This window comes from Pseudophryne corroboree, chromosome 4 (genome assembly GCF_028390025.1).
Source record: "Pseudophryne corroboree isolate aPseCor3 chromosome 4, aPseCor3.hap2, whole genome shotgun sequence".
In the NCBI taxonomy this organism is placed as follows: Eukaryota; Metazoa; Chordata; class Amphibia; order Anura; family Myobatrachidae; genus Pseudophryne; species Pseudophryne corroboree.
The window spans coordinates 666,817,449-666,833,295 of record NC_086447.1 but is presented as its reverse complement, the minus strand read 5'-3'; the positions used below and the strand labels follow the sequence as shown (position 1 = coordinate 666,833,295).

Genomic DNA, 15,847 nt, shown 5'->3' with positions numbered 1-15,847 from the left:
TCCACGGGTACCTGAAAATAAAAGATAATTATATTCACCTGATCCATGGTCCAGAGATAAATCCACGTACTTGTCAACAAAAGAAAACGAACACCCGACCAGCGAACTGAAAGGCGTCCCATGTTGACACATGGGACCCCTTTCCCCGAATGCAGAGAGACCCCCCCGTGACTGCTGTCACTGAAAGGTCTCGTAAGCCAATCAGTGAGCGCAACGTCCTTGCACTCTGCTGATTGGCTCTGTGCGCGTCTGAGCTGTCAGCGCATCGCACAGCTCCCTTCATTATATTCAATGGTGGGAACTTTGCGGTTAGTGGTGGGGTCACCCGCGGTCAGCGGCTGACCACGGGTCACCCCACCGCTGACGGCAAAGTTCCCACCATTGAAAGTAATGGAGGCAGCTGTGCGATGCGCTGTCTGAGCTTAGACGCGCACAGCCAATCAGGTGAGCGCCACGGAGTAGCGCTTCCTGATTGGCTGAAGGGACCTCAGTGACAGGAGTCACGTGATGTCCCGGCATTCGGGGAAAGGGGTCTCATGTGTCAACATGGGACCCCTTTCAGTCCGGTGGTTCGGGTGTTCGTGTTTTTTTTTTTTTGCCAAGTACGAGGATTATCTCTGGACGTGGATTTATCTCTGGACACTGGCAGGTGAGTATATAATTTTTTTCACAGGTACCCTTGGATTGTCGGAGACTGTGGCAGTCTGCGTGTCAACATAGGTAAGTATGTATGTGTGTCGGCAGTGTGTAATAAAGTTGTACTTGTCACGGTGTGTGTCTCCTGTTTTTTATTTGGGTATTTTTTTTCCTGTAGTACTACAGGTACCAGCGGGCCCGGTTTTTCTCCAGCATGCTGGTACTTGTGGTTCTCCAAGTACCAGTTTGCGGGGGAGGCTTGCTGGGACTTGTAGTACTATTGGAAAAAACAATATTCTGTCATTTTACTCAAGGCTATCAGCCTCCCATCCGTAGCCAATGGATGGGGGGGACAGCCTCGGGCTTCACCCCTGGCCCTTGGGTGGCTGGGGGGGGAACCCTTGATTGAAGGGGTCCTTACTCCCCCTGGGTACCCCGGCCAGGGGTGACTAGTTGGATATTTAATGCCACGGCCGCAGGGCACTGTATAAAAGTGACTCCCGGCTGTGGCATTATCTGTCCAGCTAGTGGAGCCCGATGCTGGTGTAAAAAATACGTGGGACCCCTACTCTTTTTGTCCCCCGTATTTTTTGCACCAGGCGCAGAGCCCGGTGCTGGTTTTAAAAATACGGGGGATCCCCTGTCAATTTTTTCCCCACATTTTTAGAACCAGGACCAGCTGGAAGAGCCCGGGGCTGGTTATGCTTTGGAGGGGGGACCCCACGCCATTTTTTTCCGTGTTTTTCCTGTTTAAACGTTTATAAAGCCACTCACATGTGTCTCCTGTGTTTTCCAAGCTGTTTCCTGGTTGTGGCTGCTGACATCACACATGGAGACAGCCTATGACCTGCTGGGGCTTGCAAATACCGTTTCAGACCCTTGCACAGTGAAATGGGACAAACGGGTAGGACCCTTCTTTTTTACCGTTTCAAAATACCGGTATTTTGAAAACGGTAAATTGAAGGGGACCCTTTCACATCGCAGCTTGACCCATTTAGGAAGCCAATTAAAACGGCAAAATACCAGGTATAAGCTGCGGTGTGAAAGGGGTATTACTAGATGTAGTCAGGGCTTTGAAGATTTATGTAGCTAGAACGGCTGGAGTCAGGAAAACTGACTCGCTGTTTGTCCTGTATGCATCCAACAAGCTGGGTGCTCCTGTTTCAAAGCAAACTGTTGCTCGCTGGATCTGTAACACGATTCAGCAGGCTCATTCTGCGGCTGGATTGCCGCATCCAAAATCAGTAAAAGCCCATTCCACAAGGAAGGTGGGCTCTTCTTGGGCGGGTGCCCGAGGGGTCTCTGCATTAGTTGTGCCGAGCAGCTACTTGGTCGGGGTCAAACACCTTTGCAAAGTTCTATAAGTTTAATACCCTGGCTGAGGAGGACCTCCTGTTTGCTCAATCGGTGCTGCAGAGTCATCCGCACTCTCCCGCCCGTTTGGGTGCTTTGGTATAATCCCCATGGTCCTTACGGAGTCCCCAGCATCCACTAGGACGTTAGAGAAAATAAGTTTTACTCACCGGTAAATCTATTTCTTGTAGTCCGTAGTGGATGCTGGGCGCCCGTCCCAAGTGCGGACTTCTTCTGCAATGCTTGTATATAGTTATTGCTTAATTAAGGGTTATGTTATGTTGGCATCCGTTTGTTTGATGCTCTGTTGTTGTTCATACTGGGTATGTATCTCAAGTTATACGGTGTGATTGGTGTGGCTGGTATGAGTCTTACCCTGGATTCCAAAATCCTTTCCTTGTAATGTCCGCTCTTCCGGGCACAGTTTCCTTAACTGAGGTCTGGTGGAGGGACATAGAGGGAGGAGCCAGTGCACACCAGTAGTCCTAATTCTTTCTTAGAGTGCCCGGTCTCCTGCGGAGCCTGTCTATTCCCCATGGTCCTTACGGAGTCCCCAGCATCCACTACGGACTACGAGAAATGGATTTACCGGTGAGTAAAATCTTATTTTTTCTCTGTGATTTAGTCACCATATCTCCTTTATCTCTGCTGGTGCTGACTACACTGCGCAGGGGTTTGGGATAGAGGTATTGTGCTGCTGACAAATTGTACTGTTACCTGATACTGCAAGTTATATCATGTCTGCTTCTGAGGGTAACGGTTCTGGGGCTGAACACACTGGCGGTGTTGCTGAAGCTGCAAATATCTATGAGGAGAATATAGCAGCTTTGGGCTCTGGTTCTGGAGGTTCCTTGCCCCCCAGTGGGACGGTGGCAACGGGGGCAAATAATTACCCGCCGCGGGCCGCTTTTTCCACGCTACTGCATACGCTAGTTCATAAACTAACACCCTCTATGGGACCCCCAATTCCGGTGCAACCGTTTGTGGTCCCTGCAGCTAACCCGCCGTGGGCGGACGATTTATCTGCTCAAATAAAGAAGTTGAACCAGTCCCTGACTACTAAAAAGTCTGACCGTCGCTCGCCTACGTCCAAGGGGTCCTCTAAGCGAGCGCTTGACTCCTCACAATCCACTGCTGTCACTGACACCTCGTCGGATGAAGATGGCACTTACACTGTCCCCACAGGTTCTGACTCAGATACGGCTGATGCGGAGGGTGGTTCACATGTGGATGTTCCTGATCTTTTGGAGGCTATTAAGTTTAATTTTACAGATTACGGATGATCCCGAGCCATCCGTTCCTTCTAAGAAACCAGATAGGTTCCAGCGTCCGAAGGTGATTAAACAAGTTTTACCTCACTCTGACCATCTAATTGATATACGTCAGGAACCCTTTGAAAACCCGGGTACGAAGTTTGTGCCTCAAAAGAAGATGCTGGCTCGCTATCTCCTCGCGCCGGAGCTGTCTAAGAATTGGGAAATGCCTCCTCCAGTGGACTCGCATGTAGCTAGGATGGTGGTTTCCTCAGCTCTACCGGTCACCACCATTACGTCTCTAAAAGAGCCTACGGATAAACGTGTGGAGGGTTGTCTGAAAGCGATTTACTCCCTCACGGATGCTGCACAAAGGCCCACTATTGCAGCTACTTGGGCTGCAGAGGTCATTGAAGCATGGGCCTTGGAGTTAGATGCTGAAATCTCCTCTGACCATGCTAGACAATGCTTCTCGTTGTATTAAAGAGGCGGCTTCTGATGCCAGTATCCTGGCAGCCAAGGCCTCTACTACGTCAGTCCTGGCTCGCCGGATATTGTGGCTGAGATCCTGGTCTGTGGATCTGGACTCTAGAAAAACCCTGGAGGTACTCCCTTTTAAGGGAGATATTCTGTTTGGGGAGGATTTAAATAAGATTGTGGCTGACTTGGCTACTGCCTGTCTGCCAAGTACTGCTCCTTCTGTGTCGAAGACTAAAGGTACTTCCTTTCGCCCCTTTCATCCTTCAGGTAAAGCAAAAGGTCAGGCGTACAACAAGCAGGCCCGCACTTCCAAACCTGGTAAGCCTAAGGCCAAAAGAGCCTGGGCGGCCCGTCAGCCAGCTTCCAAGACAGATCAGCCTGCCGCATGACTGGGCGGGCCTCCCTCTGGGGGATCCCAGGGTGGGGGGCCGGCTTCTAGGGTATACCCAGGAATGGTTGAAGACCACTTCAGATGCCTGGGTACGGGAAGTATCGCTCAAGGTTACGCCATAGCCTTCAAAAACCGCCCCCCCCCCCCCCCTCATCGATTTTGCCAGACAGATGTCCCGTTGGACAAGACAAAGGCAGACACTCTACATTCGGTGGTACAGACCCACCTGGATACAGGAGTCGTAGTACAGGTGCCTCTTGCGCAGAGGGGTCGGGGGTACTATTCTCCGCTGTTTCTAGTCCCGAAACCGAATGGGTCCTCCCGGCCCATTCTCAACCTCAAGGCATTGAACAGGTTTGTGAAGGTTTCCAAGTTCCGAATGGAAACCCTTCGCTCTATAGTTCTAGCCTTGGAACATGGGGACTTCATGGTCTCCCTGGATATACAGGATGCTTACCTGCATATTCCTATAGCAGTGTCTCATCGGCAATACCTGAGATTTGCGTTTGGCAACTGCCATTACCAGTTTCGGGCGTTTACCTTTTGGTTTAACCACGGCTCCGCGAGTCTTTACAAAAGTCATGGCGGTGATGACGGTGGTACTCCGCCGTCAAGGGGTCAGGATACTGCCATATTTGGATGACTTGTTAATCCTGGTAAATTTCCCCAGAACTTCTCCTGCGTCATCTAGACGTGACGGTCCGGTTTCTGCAAGCCCACGGGTGGCTCATCAACTGGAAGAAGTCATCCCTGATCCCTGCTCAGAGCATGGTGCATCTGGGAGCACTATTGGACACTCACAACCAGCAGTTGTTCCTGTCTCAGGAGAAAGTCCTGAAACTTCAGGACAGGATTCGTTGCTTCCTATCTCGTCCGCAAGTGTCTATACATTTTGGCGTTGCAGGTGCTGGGCCTCATGGTGTCAGCATTCGACATAGTGGAGTACGCTCAATTTCACGCTTTCCCTCTCCAGAGGCTGATTCGAGCCAAATGGGACGGCCTGCCTCACCGGATCAGGTCTCAAATGATCTCATTGACTCCGGAGGTCCGTCTGTCGCTGCTCTGGTGGCTCCGGGACCAACAACTGTGCAGGGGCCGTCCGTTCTGGATATCCGACTGGGTCCTGTTGACGACAGATGCCAGTCTAAGAGATTGGGGCGCGGTGCTGGAGCAACACTCCCTTCAGGGGCGGTGGACCAAGGAGGAGTCCCTCCTCTCGATCAATATTCTGGAGTTGCAGGCGGTCTTCAATGCCTTGAACCTAGCCCAGCATTTAATTCAGAACCATCCTGTTCAAGTAGAGTCTGACAACGCCACCACAGTGGCTTACATAAATAATCTAGGCGGCACTCGAAGCCACCTAGCAATGAAGGAAGTCTCACGGATTCTACAGTGGGCAGAACGCCATCTACCGGCCATATCGGCAATATTCATTCCGGGAGTCCTGAATTGGGAAGCGGACTTTCTCAGTCGTCAGGATGTGCATGCCGGCGAGTGGGGCCTCCATCCAGAAGTGTTTCAACTCCTAATGGAAAGGTGGGGCCTTCCAGATGTAGATCTGATGGCGTCTCGACACAATCACAAGGTTCCGGTCTTCGGAGCAAGGACAAGGGATCCTCAAGCAGCATTCGTGGATGCGCTGGCGGTACCATGGAGGTTTCGGCTGCCGTACGTGTTCACTCCAGTGTCACTCCCTGCCCAGGGTAATTCAGAAGTTCAAGTAAGAAAAAGGAATTCTGCTCTTGAAGCTTCCGTCTTAAGGGCTAAAGGGTTTTCTGAGGCGGTCATTCAAACTATGTTGCGGGCCCGGAAACCGGCTTCGGCTCGGATTTACTATAGGGTCTGGCATTCTTACTTTGTTTGGTGCGCATCTAACGATTATGACGCTTCCAAGTTTAGTATAGCCAAGTTATTGGCTTTTCTTCAGCAGGGCCTGGACTTAGGCCTGCGTCTGGCCTCCCCTCAAGGTTCAAATATCTGCCTTGTCGGTGTGGTTTCAGAGAGAAATTGCGACCTTACCTGATGTGCATACCTTTTACTTAGGGCGTGTTGCGTATCCAACCTCCCTATGTCCCGCCTGTGGCTCGGTGGTATTGGAGACGTTACAAGAGCCTCCGTTTGAACCTCTTGGTTCAGCTGACTTTAAGTGGCTTTCCCTTAAGGTGGTGGTTCTGCTGGCTATTGCTTCAGCTAGAAGTCTGATTTGGGTGCCTTGTCCTGTAGTCCCCTCCCCCATATCTGATATTTCACCGTGACCGGGAGGTTCTTAGGACTCGTCCCGGCTATCTACTTAAGGTGGTTTCTTTGTTCCACCGTAATCAGGAGATTGTAGTTCCGGCACTTGTTTCTCCTGATCTGTCTCCCAAAGAGCGGTCTTTGGATGTGGTACGGGCTCTCCGTATCTATGTGAAGAGAACTGCTCCTATTAGGAAATCTGATTCTCTTTTTGTTGTGTTTGGGTTTCACAAACGGGGCTGGCCTGCTCACAAGCAAACTCTGGCCAGATGGATTAGAATGGTGATTGCACAAGCTTATGTGAAGGCTGGTCTCTCTGCTCCTGATCACATTAAGGCCCATTCTACTCGGTCTGTTGGACCTTCTTGGGCGGCCCAACGTGGCGCGACCCTTGAACAATTGTGCAAGACGGCTACGTGGCCCTCTGTGAACACGTTTATAAGGTCCTATGCCTTCGATACTGCCGCTTCCCAGGATGCTTCCTTTGGACTCCAGGTTCTTGTGCCCGCTACAGTGCGTCCCCCTCCCATAAGGAACTTCTTTAGGACATCCCTATTGTCCATTCTTTGTGGAGCCCAGTGTACCCGGCAGCAGAAAACAATTTTTATGGTAAGAACTTACCTTTGTTAAAACTTTCTGCGAGGCACACTGGGCTCCACAGGGCGCCCACCCTGCCGCACTTAGCTTCTTTGGATTGGTATGGCATTAGCCGCTGACACGTCTCCTGTCGTGAGAATGCGGTGTTGTGGCTACTAACCGTTGTCGTCTCTTTTCCTGCTACTGCATTGGACTGGTTAACTAAAAACTGAGATCCTGTGCAGGGAGGCGGGGTGATATAGGAGGCGGCGCTATGCATTCTGGGAACAGTCAAAGATTTGAGCCTGTTGGTGCCTCGGATCAAGATCCTACTCTACACCCCATTGTCCATTCCTTGTGGAGCCCAGTGTACCTCGCAGAAAGTTTTAACAAAGGTAACATACATACATACATACATACATACATACATACATACATACATACATACATACATACATACATACATACATATTTTTTTTAAATTTTTATTTATTCTGTCCTTAACTTCAGCATTCAACCAAAATGTTGTGTCTTATGTTAGTAACATATACAGATTACCCATGTGTTTTGTTCTTGCATCAGCTTATGCATGTCCAATTGTTATAGCGCAACAATATCCGTTTCGCTTTAAAGTAACGGTTAATAGATACATTATTTGTTTTTGTTTTTCTCAAATTATACACAACCCTATTTGCGTTGCACACTAAAGGTAAACATTTCTAAAATATTGTGGTTTAGGATTAATAATGCACATAATTTATGCTGCAGTAATAAAAGATTAACAGTACAGTTTTAAATTTAAATTATTTATTTATTTTTTTCAAATATAAATGTAAATCACAATGCATACGGAGGAAGAAGCAGATGGTCTGTTTGTGAATGTCTGCTAAATTAGCTACATTAGCAAAGTTGATGAAAGGTTAACACTCGCATCGCTGAATTGCTAAGTACCCTGGGTGTCTCCTCTTTTGTGTACTGGTTTTTCTTATTGCAAGTTTGTGTTGTGGGAGTATATTGTATCTATTAGCAGATTTTTGATCGCAAATGAACTTGCGCATACATTATTTAGCAATCTATGATTTAGCCCATAGTGAGGCTCCCAACCGTTGCACCATCTGCATGAGTGTTGTAATCTGTGTAAGACTGCATGTGGGCTCTTTCCTCTCTAAATACGCCCGTGATCCGCATCCTACCTAATTTGTCGGTCCTTCGCTCTGCATTGTTACAATGGGTGCAGTATGTCTGACCGGTGGTCAGAAGACTGCCGGTCAGCATACCGACGCCGAGATCCCGGCAGCACACAGACGCCGGGATCCCGGCGTGGAGGTGCGAGAGCAGCAAGCCCCTTGCGGGCTCGCCCTGCTGCAGGCTCGGAGGCGACCTGCGGTCGCCACAGGTTCTATTCCCACTCTATGGGTGTCGTGGACACCCACGAGTGGAAATAGTCCCTTTTGGTCGGCATGCCGACCATCGGGATAGTGAGGGGGCAGGATGTTGGTGGAGGTCATGTGACCGTCGGTCTCTCGACCGCCGGTCACATGAATACCGCCCGTTACAATGTTATGTCAGATTAGTCACTGTACTATTGATGTCTATCACTGTTACCTGTATATTGCCAGTACGGCCCCCTGGAAACTGTGTGGAACCTAAAAGCTGAATGAGGATGACTAAATGTAATTCCATAAACCTAGAGTATTTCCCATTCTATATTCAGTTTAAAGTATGTTCGTGTTTGTAATCTCCTCTCAATCCTTACATTTTAGGTGATGTGACTGCACAGGTCTCTCTCCAGCCTTCCCTCAAATTTAATGGTGGTGGCCATATAAATCACACAATTTTCTGGACAAATCTTTCTCCCAATGGTGGTGGTGAACCTCAAGGTCAGTACATGTTCTACTTCAAATGTTTTTTACTGTACATATGTATATGACCTGGTGTTATGTATGTTTTCTTTGCTAATGATACATTTCTCTTACGTCCTAGTGGATACTAGGGGTCTGTACTTTAATACCATGGGGTATAGATCGGGTCCACTGGAGCCTGACACTTTAAAACCTTTAGTGTGAGTATGTGTGTGCTGGCTCCTCCCCTCTGTGCTCTCTTATCAGACTCTGTTTAGAAAAATGTGCCCAGTGAGCCGGGTGCATTTCTCTGGAGCTCTGGAGTTTCCTTTTTTTATTTTAGTTTTATTATTTTCAGATAGTACTGGTTGGCAACCAGTCTACCTGCTTTGTGGGACTTAGAGGGGATACTGAACCAACCTCTTGAGGGTTAATGGTTCGTAATCCCAGCTGACAGGACACTGATCTTCTGATGTGCTGTTCACACACTGTTAGTGTATGTGCCCATGCCAGCAGCTAGCCGCTACCCTCTTACAGATGCCGAAGATTAATAGGTGCAGTGAGTTTTAACAGCGGGGTCCCGGCTAGCGGGTCCCCGGTGTAGTTTTGGCGGCATGTTGCGCGGTGGCCACGAGCTGCGGTGCCCGTCGCGGACCAGACTTGCTCAAGGCTCATGCCCCGCAGTGCTCACTGTCCATTAGGGCATGTATGTATTTTTGTAACATGGCCAGTATAAAACTGAAGGGACTGCGTGCCACTGTAAGGGGCGGGGCTACCTGGAGCGGTTCCTGGAGCGGTACCAGAGGCGCGAAGGCGCCATTTCCTGTTGCTGCGGATCATCGAGGCTGCATACACGGTGCTCCTCCAGGGACCCACGCTGTTGCAGATTCTGTACTGGTAACAGAGGGTCAGAGCAGTGGTGGGGGAGCACACCAGCGGTAGTGCCGCTGCACTTCTATCAGGCTGTACACCTAGTTTCACACACTGCTGCTGTGTTTTGTGTGTTGGTCTCCGTTCCTCAGTGTCACTCCAGGGGCTCTCTCGGGTCTGTGTGGAGGTGTTTCGGTGAGCTGTGCTGTATTACAGTTGGGTAAATATGTCTATGGACATGGTTATGTGTGCTGCTTGTACCTCTACCCCTTCATCAGCGGGGTCCCTCATGTGTGAACAGTGCTCCTTATCTCCACAGGGACACCGTTCACAGGCACCTGGCTGGCTAGATAATTTTAAAAGCGTGATTTGGAATATAAATTCAGAATTAGCTGCAGCTAAAAGGAGACAGGTGTTGAAACAGTCTATTGATTTTATGGCAAAAGCAGCAGATACTAGAGGCTTCTCAGCCCCCTCTGTTGGTTTCACATAAACTCTCACTGCCACAGGTGCTCCATTCTGATTCTGATCAGTCTGATGATATGGATGAGGACAGCTCTCGGTCCCCCTCATTTATGTGGTAAGAGAGGTTCTTCACATACCTGATGAGGACGCAGAACCAGATGAGTTGTACTTTATTGTTAGACCAAAGACTTTTCCCCTCCCAGCTGAGGATACGAAGGTATGGGAAAACTACCCCCGTCAGTCGATCCGTCTGTATCCAGACTGTCTAAGAAATTGGTACTGCCAGGGGTTATATCCCTAAAAGTGCCGGCTGACCGTAAAATTGAGACCACTCTCAGCAATATATGCAGCAGCAGCCATAGCACAGCGCCCCACAACTGTGTTTGGGTGGATTTCCAGGGCGGTTGTCAAGTGGTCTGATACTGTTATTGATGGTTTAGACTCTCTGACCCGGGAGGAGGTCATTACTCTGCTGCAACGTATACAGGATGCTACAAATTTTATGAGCGAGGCAATTAAGGAATTGTGTAAGATAAATGGCCGCACTACTGCTATGGCTGTTTCGGGACGCAGAGCTCTGGTTAAGTCAATGGTCAGCGGACGCTGATTCCAAAGAGGGTGTAGAAAATCTTCCCTTTTACAAGTGATGCCTTGTTTGGTGACAAATTAAATAAATGGATCTCTCAGGCGACGGCAGGTAAGTATGTGCCATCGGGTGCGCCACCTGCTAGACACTCTTACACAGGACCCTCCTTGTAGTCCTTGTGTGGCAAGGTTCAGGGGCAGTGGCCGAGGGGTCTCCACCACTCCCAGACGATCTCGTGGTAAGTTCCGTAAACCTACAGCTGCTGCCTCCCTGAACCAGACAACCAGAACTCCTGCCGCTAAACCTTCCGCATGACGGTTGACCCCAGCAGCAAGGCAACTTTCAGGTGTGTGCTCGCCTTCAACACTTTGCCCATGTGTGGGTGAGGTCCTGCCCGGATCCTTGGGTGAGGGACCTCATTTCCCAGGGGTACCAGCTGGAATTTCAAGCACTTCCTCTTCACAGGTTTTCTTTCAAATCGGGCTTGCCAGTTTTACCCGCAGCAAAAGTTACCTTGCAAGAGGCTATTCAAAAACTTTTGCGGACGGGTGGTGGTTCCAGTACCTCCTCCGTTCCCCCAAGAGGGGTTTTTACTCCAGTCTTGTTTCAAAACAAGACTGTTCGGTGCGACCCATCTTAAACCTGAAGTCTCTAAACCCATATCTGCGGGAATTCAGGACTGAATCCCTCCGGGAAGTGGTGTCCGGTCTAGATGTCAAGGATGCTTACCTACACATTCCCATGTGGCCCTCTCATCAGGCTTACCTCAGGTTCACCATCTTGGATGACCATTTCCAGTTTCAGGCTTTGGCCTGTCCAAAGCTCCGAGGGTCTTCACCAAGGTCATGGTGGAGATGATGCTGCAACTGCGCATGATGGGAGTCAACAGTCCCCTATGTCCAGGGAGCGTCTATTGCAGAGCATCAATCTGACGACTCGCCTGCTTACAGATCATGGGTGGATCCTAAATTTTCCAGAAATCTCACCTGGAACCGATCCAATGTCTTCAGTTCCTTTGAATGATGCTGGATACAGTGTCTTAAAATAGTCCGCTCAAGGTATCCATACATCTTTGCATACACTTGCCGGGCAGGATTGTTGCTGCTTACGAGGCAATCCAATACAAGGGGCTCCGTTCCAGGGTATATATACAGTTCAGGAATCTGCTCTGCCGATAAACATCCTGGAACTCAGGGCAATTTACAAAGCTCTTCTGCATGCTTCCCATCTCCTGAAGGATTGGGTGATCCAGGTTCAATCGGACAACGCCGCGACGGTGGCGTACATAAACCGACAAGAGGGAACAAAAAGCAGAGCGGCGATGCAAGAAGTATCAAGAATACTCGCCTGGGCGGAGTCCAACGCAAGGGCTATATCTGCCATATTTATTCCTGGAGTGAACAACTGGGAAGCAAACTTCCTCGGCAGACACAACTTCAATCCGGGGCAACCTACATCCCCAGGTGTTTCAACAGTTAATTCACCGGTGGGGCCATCCGCAGATGGATCTGATGGCTTCTCATCTCAACAAGAAGCTATGCCGTTACTGTTCCAGAACGAGGGATCCGCAGGCTGTAGCAGTGGATGCTCTGACGACACCATGGACGTGCCAGTTTGTGTACCTGTTCCCTCCTCTTCTGCTAATTCCAAGGGTTCTAAAAAGACTAAGAAGGGAAAGCGTTCAAGCGAATCGAATTGGCCTCGAGGGGCATGATACTCGGACCTCCTAACTATGGCTCTGGAGGATCTCTGGCCTCTCCTGCTTCAAAAGGATCTTGTTCAACAAGGTCTGATCCAGACTTACAGCGGCTACGTTTGACGACTTGGAAGTTGAGACAGAGATTCTAGCTAGGAAAGGTCTTCCCTCCATTTTTTTTTTTTTTTTTTACCCAATTTTTTTTATTCTAATTTCTTTTTTCCCCTGTTTCTTGTTTCTTTATTTTTTTTTTTTTTTCTCTTTTTCTTTTCTATTTTCTTTTTTTTTTTCTTTTTCTTTTCTATTTTTTTTTTTTTTTCTTTCCCTTTACCCTTTTTTTTTTTTTTTTTTTTTTTTCTTCTATTTTCTCCCTTTTTTTTTTTTTTTTTACTTTTTTCCCTTTTTCTCCTCTTTTTTCTTTTCTCCTCATTTTTTTTCCTTTTTTTTTTTTTTTTTTTTCTCCATTTTTATTTTTTTTTCTTCTCCTTTCTTTTTTATTTTCTCCTCTTCCCCTTTTTTTTTTTTTTTTTTTTTCTTCATTTTCTTTCCTTTTTTTTCTTTTCTCTTTTCCCTTTTTTTTTTTTTTTTTTTTTTTCTTTTCTCTTTTTCTTTTCTATTTTTTTTTTTCTTTCTCTTTACCCTTTTTTTTTTTTTTTTCTTCTATTTTCTCCCTTTTTTTTTTTTTTTTTTTTTTTTTTTTTACTTTTATCCCTTTTTCTCTTCTCTTTTTTCTTTATTTTCTCATTTTTTTTCCTTTTTTTTTTTTTTTTTTTTTCTCCTCATTTTTATTTTTTTTTCTTCTCTTCTTTCTTTTTTTTTTCTCCTCTTCCCCTTTTTTTTTTTTTTTTTTTTTTTTTTCTTCATTTTCTTTCCTTTTTTTTCTTCTCTTTTCCCCTTTTTTTTTTTTTTTTTTTTCTCCTCGAATTATTTTTATCCTTTTTTTTTTTTTCTTTCTCTTCTCTTCCCTTTTTTTTCTCTCTCTTCCCTTCTCTTTTCTTTTCTCTTCTCCTCCTTTTTTTTATTTTTATTTTTTTTTTCCCTCTTCTTTCTTTCTTTCTTTCTTTCTTTCTTTCTTTCTTTCTTTCTTTCTTTCTTTCTTTCTTTCTTTCTTTCTTTCTTTCTTTCTTTCTTTCTTTCTTTCTTTCTTTCTTTCTTTCTTTCTTTCTTTCTTTCTTTCTTTCTTTCTTTCTTTCTTTCTTTCTTTCTTTCTTTCTTTCTTATTTTTTTTAAGTTCTATTGGTTCGACACCTTGGCCAAGGATGACCTTCAGTTTGGTCAGGCGGTGTTACAGGGGTCTCTGCACTCTCCCAGACGTTTGGGAGTTTTGAGACTTCCCCATGGTACTAAAGTACAGATCCCCCAGTATCCACTAGGACGTAAGAGAAAATAGGAATTTAATACCTACCGGTAATTCCTTTTCTCGTAGTGGATACTGGGTACCTGCCTCAGTGCTTCGATTCCTGCTTACCTGAGTAAGTGTTTGGTTGGCCTGCAGTTGCGGTCCCATTTTGTTGTTGGGATAGCTTTGCTATCCTGGTTAGGTTGGTGTTGCTATCCTCTGTTTTGGTTAGCGACCTCCTTTCGGCTGGTTTAGTGCCTCACCGCTGTTGGACATACCACGAGAGAAGAAAACAAGTACGTCTCCTCAGGCACAGTTACCTAGACAGTCTGGTAGGAGGGGCATAGAGGGGAGGAGCCAGCACACACATACCTCACACTAAAGGTTTTAAAGTGCCAGGCTTCAGTGGGCCGATCTATACCCCATGATACTAAAGTACAGATCCCCAGTGTCCACTATGGACTACGAGAAAAGAAATTACCGGTAGGTATTAAATTCCTGTTTTCATTGGTACTAGGTGAACTTTTAGAGGCCATAAAACGTGACTTTGGCTCATTTGAGAAGTTTAAGGATAAGCTTACCACTGTGTCAGCTGCAGTGCAAGGATCAGGATGGGGCTGGCTCGGTTACAACAAAGAATCAGACCGCCTACAAGTTGCTGCATGTGCTAATCAGGATCCCCTGCAAGGAACAACAGGTGAGAGGGCCCATATTGTGGGAGCATTCATTGTTGTTGGTGGTTTTATTTTTTATTTTTTTCACATCAAATGTTACTCATGTTCTATATTATGTTGGTTTCTTTTCTCAGGTCTTATTCCTCTTCTGGGCATTGATGTATGGGAACATGCTTATTACCTGCAATATAAGAATGTTAGGCCTGACTATCTAAAAGCTATCTGGAATGTCATCAATTGGGAGAATGTAGCTGGAAGATATCGGTCTTGCAAAATATAAAGTTAATTGTTTGTTGCTCCATCCTCGATAAGCACTTAGAACCCATACCTGGGCGTTACATGCTTGTGTGCATTTTATCAGAACTTTTGCTATGGCATCACATGAGATATGCCTTACCACTTATAGTATTTCACAGAACTATTATAAATCTAGTAACCTGCAAAGAGTTGTGTAATTCCTGCTAACAATAAAATAAGTAGTAGACCTAGTGTTATGTTTGCTGGTGGTTTTTTTTTTTTTTTTCCATTTTGTTAAAATACCACTTCACTTTTCTGTATTGGTACCTTGTGAAATAAAATGTTTGCTTTTCAGACCTGTGATAATGAAACGCAGAACCTCCCCGTTTACTTAAGTCTTGTCAACAGTCTACAAACTCTAAACTTAGGTAATCCTCTATGCTCTGATGGCTGAATAGCATCTTGAAGTCAACAGGAATATAGGTGACAGGAAAGTGATGGAAGGTGTCTAGAAATGCATGCAAAAATTTTGATTTTAGTGGACGTGTTACTGGCGTGGCAGTGAAAGTAACTGCATACACAGCTGCAGACATACTGTGGGAGGCCTACAGTCAGATGCTGAATCTGCCCCTGCCATAGGGCTGGTGTGAGGCCGGGTATACATTGGGTCCTATATTGGATGAAAAATTGTTCTGATGAAGTTTGCATCCACCACCAATAGGTATTACTGCATGTACAGGTGCCGAAAGTGATCGTCACAGTCCTCGGACTGCACAGAAGTACACTAGGAAAACTGTAACTACATTAGCATAAAGTCACAGGCTGCTGCTGCATGCACCTCTGAATCAGGCCAATAGTGTTCAATTAAATCTTAATTGTTTAAACTAGAGGATCACCTAAGCAATGCAAATTATTAAAAATGAATGAGAGACTATGACCAACTCTCTCCCTTTTAAATAAGGGTCTTATATTTTCTACCACATCTAGTCCAAACATCTTTGAACGTCTTGTTGATTTAAATCGATTTGTCTGTACATTGTGTCGTAAACGATACTTTGCCAACGAAAATATCCAAAAAACATGGTGAAGAGGCCCTTCCGATAGTCTTGGATATTAAGGACGATCCATCCCTTGCAATTTTGGAAACCCTATTGGAAGCAAACAATACTTTAAATTCCCCCATTCCTGTAAAAACATGTGATGATGAGCATAAAA

General features: G+C 46.4%; 1 protein-coding gene across 1 annotated transcript in view; it reads left to right on the top strand.

Moving 5' to 3' along the window:
- Window positions 1-14,884, top strand: part of SOD2 (superoxide dismutase 2) — a 44,210-nt gene extending 29,326 nt beyond the window's left edge. The window contains exons 3-5 of the mRNA XM_063917822.1: window positions 8,688-8,804; window positions 14,239-14,418; window positions 14,530-14,884. Coding sequence (XP_063773892.1) covers window positions 8,688-8,804; window positions 14,239-14,418; window positions 14,530-14,675 — 443 coding nt within the window. The 3' untranslated portion in view covers window positions 14,676-14,884. The remainder of the gene's footprint in view (window positions 1-8,687; window positions 8,805-14,238; window positions 14,419-14,529) is intronic.
- The last annotated feature ends 963 nt before the right edge of the window (window positions 14,885-15,847 follow it).